General features: G+C 37.6%; 1 protein-coding gene across 2 annotated transcripts in view; it reads left to right on the forward strand.

Annotated features, from left to right (window-relative positions):
- Positions 1-186: 186 nt before the first annotated feature.
- ICE2 (interactor of little elongation complex ELL subunit 2) overlaps positions 187-16,003 on the forward strand; it is a 23,945-nt gene continuing 8,128 nt past the window's right edge. The window contains exons 1-11 of one of the 2 annotated variants that reach the window (XM_008636899.2): positions 187-347; positions 859-963; positions 3,511-3,775; positions 4,886-5,005; positions 6,288-6,422; positions 6,760-6,876; positions 7,941-8,100; positions 9,572-9,756; positions 10,222-11,176; positions 12,722-12,900; positions 14,333-14,462. In XM_008636899.2, the coding sequence (XP_008635121.1) occupies positions 3,572-3,775; positions 4,886-5,005; positions 6,288-6,422; positions 6,760-6,876; positions 7,941-8,100; positions 9,572-9,756; positions 10,222-11,176; positions 12,722-12,900; positions 14,333-14,462 (2,185 nt within the window). In that variant the 5' untranslated portion in view covers positions 187-347; positions 859-963; positions 3,511-3,571. The remainder of the gene's footprint in view (positions 348-858; positions 964-3,510; positions 3,776-4,885; positions 5,006-6,287; positions 6,423-6,759; positions 6,877-7,940; positions 8,101-9,571; positions 9,757-10,221; positions 11,177-12,721; positions 12,901-14,332; positions 14,463-16,003) is intronic. The other variant, XM_017737428.1, reaches the window with a different exon arrangement.

Consider the following 16,003-nt stretch of genomic DNA (forward strand, 5'->3'; position numbering starts at 1 on the left):
GGGGGGGCGTGGCGCCCGCGCCGCGCGCGGCCCCCGCCGAGAGCAAAACGCTCCGCGGCCCGGGGGGAGGGGGGCGGGCTGGGTTCCCGCCCCGCCGGGTGCCGCCCCGAGGGCGCGTGCTCTATTCCCTCCCGCCGTGGATGCGGCTGGAGTGCGAGCGTTCTGTGGGGGAGCGCTGGGCTGTGCGTGGGTGTGCTCCCAGCTGAGGGGCTGTGAGGTCCTGTAAATCCACGGTGTGGACTTAGGGCCGCGATGTTGATCGTGTTTCTAATACGAAAAGCCCTGCAAATACGTAATTCGGCTCTTTAACCCTAGAGAGGCGAGGTGGGTTAGAATTAGTTTGTGAGGTAAGACGTAAATAAAATCTTTGTTCGTACCTTTCACAGTAGCTTAGGGAGGTTGGGATTTTATAAAACCTGTACACTGGAAGGACTATGTTTAAAAAAAAAGAGAAGACAGTATAGAAGGTCAGATCAGCATAGAAGACAAGAACAATTCTTTTCTGAAAAATTAAAACCGCTGTATTTTTCTCAAAAGTTCCAGCGATTTCAACCCAAAGTTTGTTTTTGATTCATGACCATGTGAAACTCATCAGAATTTCTCTCACCATACTTAGAATTGATATCTTGTATTAATGAAATTCTTCTTTTGTACTGTGAAGAATATATATTTTACTGTTGAAAAACATAAGGGTTTCTTACATAGGTAATTTCCGTAAAGAGGAAATCTGGAACCACTGTGTAGGTAGCCTCTTTTTTTAATATAAATGAATTCTGGGTTTTTTTCTCAGGGGCAGATGTGGCCTTTAACTTTTTGGTTTGTTTTGCAATATATTTATTTTATATTTTTTTTTATTAGGGATATTACACCAAAAAATGGCCAAGAAGTATTTTTCTCCCATGAACTTTATGAAAAATATTCCTTGTCTCCGAGCCTCTCTGAACTCTGGCATTTATCAAACAGGTATATTATGTTATGTTATCATTTTGTGTTTTTTGTTATAATCCTGTGGATGCATACCCATACTGTTTTGGGGAAAGCTGCATGGTGTCTGGCACACAAGGATTTGTTACTGACTCCTTGGGCCAGCTGTTGCCCTGTGCTTTATCTGTTGTGAAACCTCACAAAGCAGGAGTCTAGGTTGAGTCCTTCGTTATTTTGTGTCTTATGGGAGGGTGTTTGGGGATAGAGGTTGGGTTATTGGTTTTTTGGGAGTAGTACTTGTTTTTTGCTTTCTCTTACATCCCAAAGAGGGATGAAGTTTCACCCACACTCTTAACTGGTCAGGGTAAGGGTCCTGTAACCCGTGAACCAGCCCTTGTTTTGTTCAGAAATTCATGGCTATCTGTCCATCCAGATCTTCTCAAGCTTTAGAAGGGCAACAGTACTGTGCTTTGAAATCCTTTTTACTTTTACTTTTACCTTTTGGAAGTAGCCAACACTGTTTGCATAAACCACCAGTGTCTTGAGTGCAGTGGAAATGTAATTAATTCCTTGAGTAATGAAGAAACTGTATAGAACGCCAGCTGAAGACTGGGAAATGAAACTGTGAACCCAGGTGGTACAGGTTGTGTTGTTTGTGTAGTTTTGATGTCCTTTTTATATTTTCTTAAGTTGAGGAAGTAGAATAACATTTATTTCACATAGTGAGAAGTGTGTCTCATGCTGGATTTCAGCATTTGGAGGGCTGTATTTAGACTCTTGGCTTAAGAAGTTATTAAGCTGATAGGAAGGTGAACATGACTCCTGGTGCATGAGCCTTCACACTAAGGAATGTGGATGGGAAACCATGTAAGTGGGGAATTTAGCACGTGGGGAAATAGTTTGTTCAAAAGGGGAATTACTGTGTTTTTATGAACTGACAATGAGAATGTGCATTTGAGGGGGATACATCACAGGGGTGTTACATCACATGACTTCATCCTACATCTTTAGCTAGAGAAGGCTGTTCTGGTTAATCTCTATTGGAGCAACTTCCCTTGAATTGGCAAGGTATGAGCTTGTTACTAGTGCACCTGATACTACTGTAGGATTCTTCCTTAGAAGAGTTTCTGGAGTGGACACTCAAAAGAGTGGGATTGTGGTCAGCTGTGTGTGATTCGAGTGGTTTTACAGCCAGAAGAAGCCAGAGAGGTTGCAACTGGAAAAAATCAGAAATTGATGGAACTGGGCTGTGTGGACAGAGTCAAGAGGAAGAGAAATTAAACCTGTTGGAGCAAGTGTGAAAGTAAAAGCTGGAGGAAATTAGCCAGTTTGGGGGGATTTCTCATAGATATTTACTAAAGTGTATGTTCTCTTGGTGTAGAAGCTGTGAAGGCAGGTTGCTGATAAAACGAAGGGGTAAAATTTAAGCCGTCAGCTCAAATAAAGTATAATGCTGTAAATATGGAGAGAAAGGCTCTGTCAGATTATTTTGGTTTGCACCCCGATGAAGACTGTGACAGCACTGCATACTGAAATGATCTTGATGTGCTGCCATTTCATTCAGTGCTGAATATAGCCAATTTAAGCTGCTAGAATTTCTTGATGTTCTTGCATTGGCATATCTGAGTCAGCATCTTGTTGCTGCTACAGCTTAATTAAATTTGCCAGTTTGTGCCACAAGGATGGACACATTCTCATATTTAGAGAGACAGCTGTGAAGTGTTATTAAGAACTGTGGATGTGATACTGCTGGGTTTGAGTGACACTTGAGATGTTTTCTGCTGCTGAAATAGTATCTTAAAAATATGCTTTTTCCAAGATCAGCAGTTAATGTTCATTTTGTTAGCCTTAAATATTTTCTCTCTTAAGTACAATTATTTTAAATAGACCAAGGCTAAGCCGGTTGGCCTTTGTATACTGGAGTTGTTTTAAGAACCAGCCTTAACGTTCCTTCTTTGTTGTCAGAACAGCCATGCCCCTTGCCCTAGCCTACTACTATTTGTGGTGACTGCTTCCAGCATTGTTTTGAGTAGAAAATAAAATGCTTGATTTGTGTACTCTGTAAGAATTTCTTCATTGAAATCTGGAATTTCTATTGTTACAATGAAGTAGTTTTAATTTCCTTCTTCTGCAATGAAAGAAAGGCTCTTCCTAGTCAAGTCTTTCTCCTTCACTATCAGAACTGACTTACAAGTCTGACCTTTCTGAGTGCAGACAGTTTCTGATCAGTGGTCATCAGTGACTGAAATGTGGAGATTCTTTATCTTTTCATTAAGAATGTGTGTTTCCAGAACAAAGAATCTGTTTCATATTCATGTTAACACCGTTTTGTTTTTTTAAAAAAAGAAAACCCTACCTTTTTTTTGTTTGTTTGTTTTTAAACCAGTTGCAGACCTGCTGGTGGCACTAAGGGTTAGTTTGTAGGTGAAGTTTCAGAATGAGAACAGTCCATTGGCACAGATAAGAATTGGAATAGCAGTGTCTCTCAGTGCAGTTTAGGCTTGCACAGCTGCCTTTATTGTTTCTGACTAATACTAGTATTTATGTGAAAACTGCAAATTTGTTAATTTGTTACTTTTCTTTCAGAGAGGCAAAGAAAAATGTGGAGGCATTGACAAACTCTTCAGAAAACAGACAGACTTGTAGCATGCAGGCTCCAGATTCATTTGAGGTGGAAAAAAGCCCAGCTAATGATCATCCTCTTCCAGAACCCAGATTCCCCTATCCATTTACCTCTTGTTTGTCTGAGAAGGAGCAGAAAACATACTTGTATCTGATGACCAAGTTCTCAAAAAAAAGAAACCATTTCCAGGTTAATGCAGCAAGTCAAAGGGAATTTTTCACATATATGGTAAGATATGTACATATGAACACCACAAAGGGAGTCACACATTTTCTTCTCTTACAAAGAGTAAAGGAAAAGGGGAAAATTCATTTTCACTTCAATTTGTCATAATTAGTCATAGAATTCATGGTATTATGAAAGGTAGTAAAGGTTGGAAGTATTCAGGATGATAGTATTTTAATATTTTTAATAGAAATAAAAAGTGTATTTGGTTATTTCATTGAAATTGGGGTTTTGTGGCTTTTTTGTTTTGTTGGGGTTTTTTTAAGTGATCTAAACAACTGAGGGTAAGTGTAGATCTTTGACAACTGATTAAACAGCCCCCCACCCCCCAAAAAACCCCTTTTTTTCTGAGGAGGAAGTTAAAAGTTGTCCTTGCTGTGATTTTAGCATTTTGTACTGGCATATAGCAGTCTTAGGTAGTGTTAGGCCGTGGATACATTTTGATGTGATCTTTGCCAGCTGTGGGAGCTTTGTTCATTAGCGTGGGAGGGCCCTGTGTGCTGCCCTGCTGTGCTCACACAGGAGAAAGGCTGAGTTCATTCCTGCTGTGAGTCTCAGCTATGCATTTATATAGGCCAGCTTCATGTTAGGTGGGAGAATCATTTTAGTTGAGTCCTGTAAAATGTAATTAATCAGCAAATTGTTTTGAGCCATTGCATTTGGTTTCCCATGCTTCCTTATTAATGCTAATTTCTTTGTTTTATGCTGTAACAATGGAAATATAATTTCCAGGCACATCAGTAACTACTATGTTGTTGTTACTTAGGTTATAATTTCTCACGAAATCTGAACTCAGATAACTGTGACTTTGCCGTGTAAACTTCATCAGCCGTGTCTTGTAACCTTTCTGTTTATAAATCACCGCATCAAAAGAAACTTGCTGATTTCTGGGGATAGTGTTTTGTTGGTTTGGGATTTTTTTTTAAGGAAATGGGCCTTGCAAAATTTTTTTTTATTTAATTGAAACTGAACATTTGCCAAATTGAGCAGCAAGTGGAATCTATTCCATCCCTCATTTCATTACTTGTACTGTCTCTCTGGAAATTTTGCTGGTTAGATATCTAGCATAGAGGACTCTGTTTTGTCTTAAAAATAGATTTTTCCTTCCCCCAGCAAATGAAAGAAGTAGTAAACAATGAAATTGCAGAATTTATGAAATTTGCCCAAAACGCTGCAAAAAACTGTGCCCAAGATTATGATGCCATCTCTGAAGATGCACTACGTTATACTGAGGTAATTACCAATGGCATGCTTAATTCCAGCCCTTCTTAAAAAATTGTCTTGGAATCATGATTAAGATACATAGAACTGTTCATGGGATGTGATGTTTCCTGACCTTCTCCTGATTTTATATTGGGATGAGATGGGGAAGTGGCCATTTCTCTTGCGCTGTGTGTTGTGGCTTGGCCCGTGGTTCGTTGGTGCTGAAAAGATGTAATAGAAGGGAAATCACTGCTTACAATACTGCAAAAATATTTATTCATCAAATAAATAAATAATTTCCTTATGTTTGGGAGGGGAGAAGCTGCGTTTCAAGTGTGCGTTTCCATTAACAAGTTGCTCCTAGATACACGGTGCTGGACAGAATGTTAAGCTTTCCTCCACAGGAAGGCTTAGTAGCGTGTTCTAAAGTCATTGTAATTAGGGATTACTCACACTTTAATCATAACCCTCTGCAAGTTCATGCTGTGTTAAATATCCACTTTGATGATTCTGAGATCAAACATGAATTCAACTTCGTGTATCATTCTTGGGTTTAGAGCACATTTTAATGAACCTAAAATCTGGAATTTTTTCCAAACTTTCCCATTAGGGGGTTAACACAGAGTTTGGGCACATGTGAAGACAAACAGCTTTTGGGTTTTTTCCCCCTAAATATTGGGATCGGCTTTGCAATTTTATATCTTGTCATCTGGTCACAAAATGTGTCTCCAGACTTCAAGTCCTATTTATTGTTAATACCCTGACTTAAAAATGAAATAGAGGCCCATATTTTCTTTTAACCAATACTTGCAGAAACAACTCATTCTAGTGACTAAATAAAAACTAAATATCCTAAATGCCTAATTCAGGTATCAAAAAAATTATGTCAAGTTGACATGATAGCGAGTTTTAAGGCAAATGGAATCATCCTATGCCTTTACCTTTGTGACTTCTGCCTAGGCCTAGTGTAAACTGGGTAGTAACACAAAAAAATACTGGTTCCTCTAAAAGCCACAATAAATAAGCTAAAAAGAAAATAATTACCTGGTTTAACACAGTTCAAGCTGTACTCAACTGCATGTTTTTAATGATTGGTCTGAGCTGTGTGCATACATTGTCAGCCTTGCATATGAAGGGCTGAGGAGAATCTGGAATATATTGCAGTTCTCAGACCAGCAACTGTAAGAGTATTAAAGATCTCTACTGGTATCTGCAAGTTTTTAAATGCAACTTGCGATTGCAGAAAAAACTTTTCAAAATTAAATTCTTATGAAAGATTCAAATGCATAAATTATTTTTCTTTTTGTGGTAGGAATTGCTGCGTGTGTGTATTGGACATGTGCAGAAGTACCCAGAGTTTTACACCCTCCAGGAGATCATGAGTATCATGGGAGGAAAGTTTCATACACAGCTGACCTTTAGGCTGGAAAAAAATCTTCTTGCAATGGTAGCACCTTATGTACACATAATGGGTTTGTGGGTTTTTTTAAATAAGTAGAATTACATTGGGATTGTGTCATGCAAGGATTAGGATTTTTGCAACTATTACTCAGTTCTTGAGTTAGGGGTTATAATTTAAATTATTAATTAAAACTTAAATAAAATTATTTTGGTAGTAAGGCTGTTAACCCTTTTCACCAGATGTTTGCCAATAAAATGATTACATTAATAGTATGTTTTCTTATATCACATAACTTTATAGTGCACTTTTGTACGTTCCTAATATTTTTCCTCGTAAGAAGTGCTGTGAAAGCTGTTTTCTGACACTGCTTGATTTCCCCAAGGGTACAGCAAGACATGGTAAAACAGATTTCCCTTCCATGCCTGTTCAGCTGCCCACAGATTATAGCACTGTTACGTCTATTATAACCCCAGAAAAAAAGGCTCATGTTATGCATAATGTAAGTAACCTTTTATTGTCATCTTTAAGGCATATTTTGTACAGAGTGCAATCTGATCCTTTTTACATGTTGAGCAGTTTTTAGATTGCATTGCACCATTAAATAGCTGGTATTTCTGTTTGTGTTCTTCCACTGTGAAAATCAGGGAGTGTTTGTTCTGTAGAACTGAGTTTTTTGACTGTTTATTCCAGATAATTTTTTATCAGCTAACTTAAGGAGTTTTTTCACATATCAAAACCCAAACTTTCAACAGAAGCACTGTAATTTCAAAGACATTTGCTGAAGAAAGGAGCAGAAGTGATGCAGGAGAATGTTATAAGCCTCAAGAGATGTTAGAGCTATAAACAGAGCACTTCTGATGGTGTCTCAGGTGGCAGAAGAAAGAACATTGCTGGTTTTTTCTTACTTCTCTCATGGTCCTCAGTGCTCCTGGGCTCCCATTATCATCTTAGTCCCTGATGATATTCTTCAACCTTATGAGCATTGCCAGCCTCCTTCCTTCATGGAAATGTGTACTTGTAATATTAAACAATTCTATCATTTCAATTTTGAATTTGTATTCTTGATGGTTTTATATTTGTTTTAAGGTTATTCATATGTAACTGGTATTGAAACAACTGTGCAATTTCAACCATACTTCAATATTAGATGTCTCTTTTGTGCTGTTACTGAACTCATAAGAAGGTCTGTAATATATAATTGTGAGTTAATCTGGTTTGGAGGTTTTTCTTTGCTTCAGTGCACTCCCATATTTCATGATTATCTAAATTCCTATTCAACCTAGTAATTCAAAGGTATACAAATTAACTGAAAATACAAGTTAAAAAGACATATTTTCTCACGCTGCAATGTGAATGTATCAGATGCAGCTGAAAACCTTCAGAGGACTTTGCTTTTTCATTTCGAGTCCTGGCACTGTGGTAGTATTTGGACTTTTGGGGGAGTAAGGGTTGTATATATCCATTTTTGATTGGGTTCGGAGTTTTTCTTGTAAATTTAAATTTGAGTGTATTTCTTAAAAAAAGAACTTCGAAAGAAATAACTTTTTTTTTTTTTCTCTTTAGGATATTAGTTCAGATTCAAATGCAGAAAAACTTGCTTTGAAATACTGTCCTCAAGTTGTTTTAAGTAATCAATCATTATTTACTTTACTGAATAATCATGGACTAAACTACAAGGAACAGTGGGAAATTCCAGTTCGTGTTAAAATGATCACTGTTGCAGGTATGGTGGGGTTTTGTTATAAAACTATGGGGGGTTTGTCCAAAAAAGCTGGAAAGCTGATCCAGAGTCACTTTTTCTACCTTGTTATTGAGAATAGGAACAACCTCTGCAGCTATCACCATAAACACTGAATTTGGACATTCAGCTATTTTCCACCTGGGGAAAAAAACTAAAACAAAAAAACAGTTAAATCTGGTTTTGCTTTTCAAAACTCCTAAGTTGTGCTCCGTGGAAAGGAAAAGGTTGCATGAAGCTGTTAAAATTAACAAGTGAACTGATTTCAGTAAACTAAAAAGCCGAGAAGTTCTGAAATTTTATGAAAAAGCAAAGAGCAAACATTTTCTGGAATTAAAAAGATCTATTTACATCATAGTATAGTAAATAAGGAATGAATGCCCATGAAGATAATTTTTTCAATTGCAACAGAAAATGTTTTAATAAACTGAAGAATTCATCGGAGTGCTTTACTTTAGTTGTCAAGCACTCCTTCAGTAATCTGAATATAGATTTCCTCCCTTACCTTTTTTTTTTTTTTTTTAAACACAGTACAGTTTATTCAAGTATTTATAATGTTTGTTGTGTTGGAATGTCCTTGAGTGCTTTCTGTAGCAGACTTACAGATAGTAAATAAGCTATCAAATACCTGCAAAATTTACAAATTTTGACTTTCCTACATGAAATTAAATTACTTTATCAGTAAAGATAATGCCTGATTCCTTTTGTACCAACATTACAGATTTTAAACTTAATTTTTGAATCCAAAATTAGCACCTAAAGGGCATTCAGGTTGTGTTAGAAATACACAGTGGTTCTTGAAGGGTTTCTCTGTGCTTTCCTTTTCCACTTTTCCCTGTAACCAACCCCTTGCTTTAATTTACTTTTTTTCCTAAAACAGGGAGACTGTCTTCACCATGTGCCTTGGCTTTCTCTATTGTGATGGGCATGATATTCCTTTTATTTTTGGGTGATTTCATATGTAAGTGTGTTAAGGGGTAAACAAAGGAGGAGTGGGGCAGTAGAGCCCAGACAGAGTTATTGATTAGAAGAGAAATAAGCTGCAGCCATCACTTGGGCAATGAGACTTAAAAAAAAAGAATTGACTTTGAAACAAGGATGAAAAAAGATCTTTTTGGAAAACAGGATACATTTGGTGATATGATGCTGTATAGGAAGTGATGAATCCTCAGTTCTTATTTTACAAATTCTCTACTTAGAACTGCATTTGAAATATGTTCAGCTATTAATGTGGTGTGTATTGCTGCTGCAGGATCATAGTAATTCACACTGTATCTGGACATACTTTTTATTTTCTGTTGCTGATGAATGAGAGGATCATTTTTCACTTCTTCTGGTGTGAATGTGCAATGGATTTGACTGTAATTGGAAGTTGAAAGATTTAGTATTTAAATTACACAACAGTCTTTCTTCCTTTCATTTAATATGTACTCAATCTCTTTTCATTCTTGAAAAGGTAGCAAACCAGCTAAAGTGGTTTATGTTGATTCTCCTCTGCTGAGAAAAGAAATGACAGTAAGAGAGAGGAATCAAATCTTCCATGAAATTCCAATGGATTTCCTAGCAACTAAAACATCTTATGTTTCGATTTCTGATGTATCGATGGACAAACCAGCTGAGGACAACCTGTTTCAGTGGGATGTATGTAGGTTCATCTGTTCTTAAAAACAAACAAAACCAAAAACTTGTGTTAAAATTCCTAAGTTGCTTTTTGTGTGATAATAAAGGAAAATTTAGGTTTTCTGTTGGTGGTTTTTCTATTGCTCAGTTACAGACCCTGTTAGAAAATGTCTGTCTAGTTCTTTTAAATGCTTCTACATGGGCATCTCCGCTTTAATGTTTACTTCAATAAAATGTATTTTGATGAGTTTGCTTCAGTGGAGAAAGTTCTGTGAACTTTTTCTCTGTGGAAAGGCCTTTCAACTCATAGGACCCCAAGATATTCCAAGTTAAACAAGAAAAATTGTTTTTCAATTACTGCTCCTCTTTCCTAACAGTCAGATATCGATGGTAGAACATTTTTTGTGTTTTTAATTTAGCAATGTCTTATTTCTTGGTTTGTTTTGGGGTTTTTTAATGTTATTACTTTCTCATCCCTGTGTTAAGGTGTGTTCTGATACCTACCAGTGCAGGACAGTTCCTCTTCCAGATGACACAGGGATGGACTTCGATGATGATGTTACAGAGCTTGAAACTTTTGGAGCAGCTACCAAGCTCTCAACAACTTCTAAAATGGAAAGTACTTTTCCTGCAGTTAATAACACTGCTAAAATTTTATGTCATGGCCTGAAAATGGGGGTGAAAGATTCATCTGCCATAAACAGTGGAGATGAAGAAGAGAAAAACACCCTTTCTGAGCAAGAAGGTTCTGCATGTGCCAGTGTGCAGCTTCCATCATTAGATGGCATTCCATGCTTCAGTCCTCAAGAAAATTCACCTTGTAAAAGCTTTCAGTCAGTGGAGGTAGGACTGAACAAAGCACAACGTGTCATGAGCAAGGAAGTGTTGGACAATGAAACAAAATTAAATCCTCTGTCTATTGCTCTGAGTTCTGAGAAAGAGCCTGATGCTGCACAGAAGAAAGAGATTTGCACTTCTTTATGCAGTAGTGACACAGATGAAGAGCGTTTGATAATTGATACAGAATGTGGAACCACTGCTTGTTGCAAACCAGCTGTACCAACCGCTGCTTCTTGTACATCAGCAGAGACTGCCAGATGTTGTTCCCCTACCCAGAGTCCTTTAGCAAGCATCACTGACTGCTCAGATACCATGGATCAGGGGAAAAAAGCCTCCAAGAAACCTCCAAGAAAGTTATCCAAAGAATTAGATCCTGTCGGGCAAATTTTGAAAATGCAAACCGAACTTCTCAAGTCCCATTCCCAAAAAGCTCAGGAGCCAGTGGTAAGCTGTGATAATTCTAATGCTCTGCCAGCCCAGGTGCCTCAGTCTCCAAAAACATCGGTGACCTCCAGCACAGAAACTGTGCCAGCCCCAGCCTCCAATCCTGCCAGCTCCTCTAGAAATACCTGGACTTGGCTTTTTGAGGGAGTGCAAAAGAGTAAGTGTGGTCATTGGGTAAGGAGGGAAATTTAACAGAAAACACTTTATCTGAAGAATGTGGCAGTAGTGCATCTGTTACATTTATTTAGAGATGTGACTCAGGTTACCAGTACCTCCTCTGTGTGAGGATTACTGTCTTGCACACAGAAGGGAGCATTTTGGGAGCTGTTTGTCCACAGAGGCGATTGTGAAATACTGTTTTACTGTAGAGAAACAAAAAATTCTTATACACAAGGTTTTTAAGCAAGGAAAATAACCCATTCCACTACTGAATGGTTTATTTGAATGGAAATTCAAGTATTTGTGTAGTCTGTTCTGCAAAAGTAGTTTGTCAATCAAAAATAGAATTATTTTACTTTTTTGTAGAATTAAAATTAATCAAATGATGCCATTAAAAACTGGAAAAAAATTGAAATTTGTGTGTCTTAAGTTTTGAGCCCTCTGGTTCAGTTGCTGTTGCTTAACTCCCAGCACTCTGTCCCTGAAGGCAAATGAGGATTCACTACAAGCCACCTCTCCAGGTTTTGAGTTAGCTGGGTATTGAATCTGTTCTACACCTGGACCTTAACCCAGAACTGCAAGTCTTGAAGATCCTGGGGACCGTGGACTTGGAGGTTTTCCTCACATGCTCACGTTGCTTCTCAGCTCTGTCCAACTGAAGTTAGAAACACTTAATTGTGTTAGGTAAATATGCAGGAAATCAGACAGGTGGTGTCAGGGCAGATACTGTTCTCAAATATTTAATTCCAACAAATCCATGCTTTTTGGTGGGAAAACATGTTTGGTATTTTCTGAGTAGGTGTGCATTTGATCATGTAGGATCTACTTAATCTGTAGGTTAACACAACTAATTCGGTTTTAGTTGACGTTGTGTTATCACTTCCTACATTTTTATTTATTTAACTGAATTTTAGTAATTACTAAGACCATGTCTCCTCCCTCAGTCTGAAAGGCTGAGAGGCATGGTACTTTATTTCTCTCTCTGTTAGAGTATAGAATTCAGATGTTTTATAATAGATTTTTTTTTAATAGAGGTTGTGAAACCAGTGTTGCCAGCATGCTGAAAAGTGACTGCGTAAGGATAGAAAGCATAATTCTACAATTTGAAAGTTCTATAGCAAGCTGAGAAACCTCTTTGCATGTCTGCATTCATTGTAAATAAAAGTTTTCTCTCCTTTGTGCGTAGTGACTGCAGCTTAAAAAGCAGCTTTTGAACGACATTTATACAAGAATGGAGTCTCACATTTGGAGTTCTCTCTATTTGTGTGAGAAATCGAATGATGTGGGATTATTTACTAGAGTGAACGTTTTCCAAATGTAATTATTTTTAATTTTTTTTTTAATATGTAAGTGACTTTTTTGTGCCTAATGAAGTAGTTTTCACCCCAGAATCAAAGGAAATGAAAGACATCCTACAGTAAAAAAAACCAACCCTAAACAAAACACCCGAACATAAAAACCTACTGCAAGGGAAAAAAGCTAATCAGCTTCATGGTAAAGAATGTCCAAGCTTGCCATTTTCTGGGTTCTTCATTTTCTGTAGGAAAGCTGCCAAGTGAACTTCAGCTGCTTGAAGAAGACCCTTCAGAGTATCAAGCACCTGAGGAAGGCAATGTTGTGTACAAGCTCTTCAGTTTGGATGATCTGTTGTTACTCGTGCGTTGCAGTGTGCAGAAAGTCAAGTCACTGCCACGATACCAGAAAAAGAAAAGAGCCCAAAAGGTAAAGATTCTGTTTTCAGCTTTTTTTGGGTTGATTTTTTTTTAAAAACAGTTGTGCTCAGCTGGTATTTCTGGTATTCCCAGTCCTTGATAGCATTTGTGCTCTCACTGAGACAATTGGTACCTTTAATTGTGACTCTGCAGTGTGTCTTCTGGAAGTAAATATTTGCTAGACCAAGACAGGGAAGAATAACTTGTGATTTCCTTAAAGCTACTTGATTAGAAGATAAGGAAGAGTGATTCTCCTTTTTTTACTACAGTAGTATGCCTGGGTAATGGTACTCATGTGAAAAAAATGTAATTTTGAACTATTCTTAAAAGTTAATGGAGTAATTAGGGGTTTGACCCAAGGCTTTGAGAATGTTCATGAGCATAAATACTGTCAAGCAGGATTCAGCCTTGCTATCATGCCTAGTTAAGCAGGGAAATAGGAGATAAAATGAACAACAGAGAACACAAAAAGAGATTCTATTTGTTCTGCTTGAAAATACTGTGGCATTTCTTAGCAAATGGTTTATCTCATGGAATTAAGTGGTTTGAATGCAGCTGTAATCAAAATACTCCTTGCAGCATCAGGAGAAAGAAATTTTATTCTGTAATTCTCAGTAATTTGTAATTTTTTAAAAGAGTCCTCTGAATCATTCAGCAAATTTGTTGTGGTATGTCCCTTCTGAGAATCCTAGAATTACATCAGGCGGGTGTTTATGCTCTGTTGAAATGGAAATAATCATTGTAACTCCGATTACTTACCAAGAGTCTGTGCTTACAATCTTATTTTGAAGAAATCCTATCTCTTTGCTATTGATCCTCTGCTTATAAATGCCTGGGGATAACTGCTTCATTATTTAGAAACCAAGCACTTGTTCATTCTTTTTTTTAAATTTCTGCTGAAATTTAAACTGTGGGTTGTCAGTGAGAACTGACAGTGCTTGTTAGGGTTACCTCTCTAGTTAGGGTAGCCTCTGATTTCAAATGAGAGTCCAAGCATTAGGTTCTAGTTTCAAGTGAGATTCTGACAGGAGTGATAAATGGCAGAATTCTGCTAACAATAAGCAAATTAGAACTGTCACGTGTTTTTTCTTAAGTTGCTGCAGAGGGCAGTAGAGCACAGAAGTGTAAACTTCAAATTAATTTAGTCACATGGAAAAATTACTAAGTAGCAGAATTTTATTATTTGTAAAAGCTTGCCCAGGCCTGTTTTTCTTTTTTCTTTGTCCTGTCCATTTCACCTTTCTCTATATAAAGTCTCTGTACTCCAAAGTTTGTACTGTGGATTTCACAGAATGGGAACCTTCAAACAAAATCTCAGAAATGTCTTTGTTGCTTCAGCTATGGTGGAGGACTGTGATTATTATAAACTACAAAATATAGTTAAATTGTGGATGGCTTTGGACAGTGAGTGCTAATTTTTTCTTTTATCTTCTCTTTTTCAGCTGACTCCCATATTCCTGTTGCCAAAACTTGAATACCAAGCCTACTACGGTGTTGAAGTTCTTACAGAAAGTGAGGTGTGCCAGCTGTGGACACAGAGTATGCTGCATTCTGAATGCTTATTTTATATCGGTAAGTTCGTGTGTTGAGTTTTTGCTTAAGACACATGTATGTGTGAGTATTGGTAGAATAACAGAAGACATACATATTTATTAAAGGTATATTCCATATGTCCTTTCTTATTTATCTTTCTATTTTTGTTTTTCGCTTCCATCTTTCATAAGTTCTTTGTCTAAAATTTCTGTTGGGTGGTGAATGAGGATGTTCCAACTTTGGTTTTAGATAAATAGTGTCCATGTCCTTTAGAAAATGCTGTATTCATGTTTGTACAATGACATTTTCAAAGTCAGGAAAGTTTTTATGTTTATTGGGATATATGTTGTGTATAGAAATTGAAATTATGCATATAAAGAATGTCACCAGATTATTTTAACAACCATTTTAATATATGGAGAGCTTGCTGATACCAATTATCTTGTAATTAATGAGATTTTAAAAGGGAAAATTTGCAACAAAGTGGTTAGTTGATATTTAGAATATGCTTGGTGCATGCTGCTGAGTGAGGGCAGTGCTGTTTGTACAGTGAGTGAGTATTCTGCAGTGGGGACTGCCTCACTTTCATGTAGAAACAAATCTGGGTTTTAGGGTTGTTATGGCAGCAGTTGTGGCCTGTGGTTGCCTAACCTTTCCACTTGTGCACTGAATTACACTTTTGCTCTTGTTGGCTCACATCAGAATGCTATTTTAGAAACGCTAACTTCTCGGTTTTAGAATTTTTACATACAAACTATGCAAGCTACCATAGAATTATAAGGATTATGTGAAATCTAATGTATTTGCCAATTGCATCGTAGTCTGCTCTCATTATTCAGTGGAAATTGTATTTCTAATTTTAAACTTTAAAAGCAATATTTGATGTGGTTTTTCCATTCCATAAAAAAAATCCTCATGAAGAGCTTATTATGTACAGAGTTCTCTACTTGTAACCGTATCTTAATGTGCAGTACAGAAACATTTCTTCTTTTTATTTTTAGCAAGCAGACCACTATACTGAGTGTATTCTGAGTATTTGTACTGAGGATATATCCAGCATACTGAACTGCACTGCAGTTGAGCTTCCTGTAGGAAATGTTATCAAAGTTTTTATTAACGCTTCCAGAGTGGCTAGCAGAGTGAGGAAGTAGTGAACTGTGGAGAGAGGGCTGATGTTTGCTAAGTGCACAAAGTGAAGAAGTGAGTATCTATCTAATCTCACATCAGTTACAGGATATATTGAAGGTATGGTTTGCGCAGGAGTTTGCAGACAGCTCATCCAGCCAACACCCCTTTTTATGGAGGCTCTTGGGAATGTAGGAGAAAGCAGGCTGGGTGTGCAGGTATTGTTCCAATTAAAGAGCCACAGAGCTCTCCCCTTCCAGCACAGCTTTCCTCAGTGTGTCCCCTGTAGTTACCTGCTGGCTGTGGAACGGGCAGTGCCCTGGGCTGGCAGGCTGCACTGACCTGGCTTCCAGCACATCTCTGTTCCTGTGCTTGGGAGAAAGTGTCCTTGGGATTGGGAAACACTGGGAATTCCAGTCATGTTTGTCAGCTCCTGGATAACATCTTTCCAGAGG

The sequence above is a fragment of the Corvus brachyrhynchos genome, unplaced genomic scaffold (assembly GCF_000691975.1).
Source record: "Corvus brachyrhynchos isolate BGI_N302 unplaced genomic scaffold, ASM69197v1 scaffold200, whole genome shotgun sequence".
Taxonomy (NCBI): Eukaryota; Metazoa; Chordata; class Aves; order Passeriformes; family Corvidae; genus Corvus; species Corvus brachyrhynchos.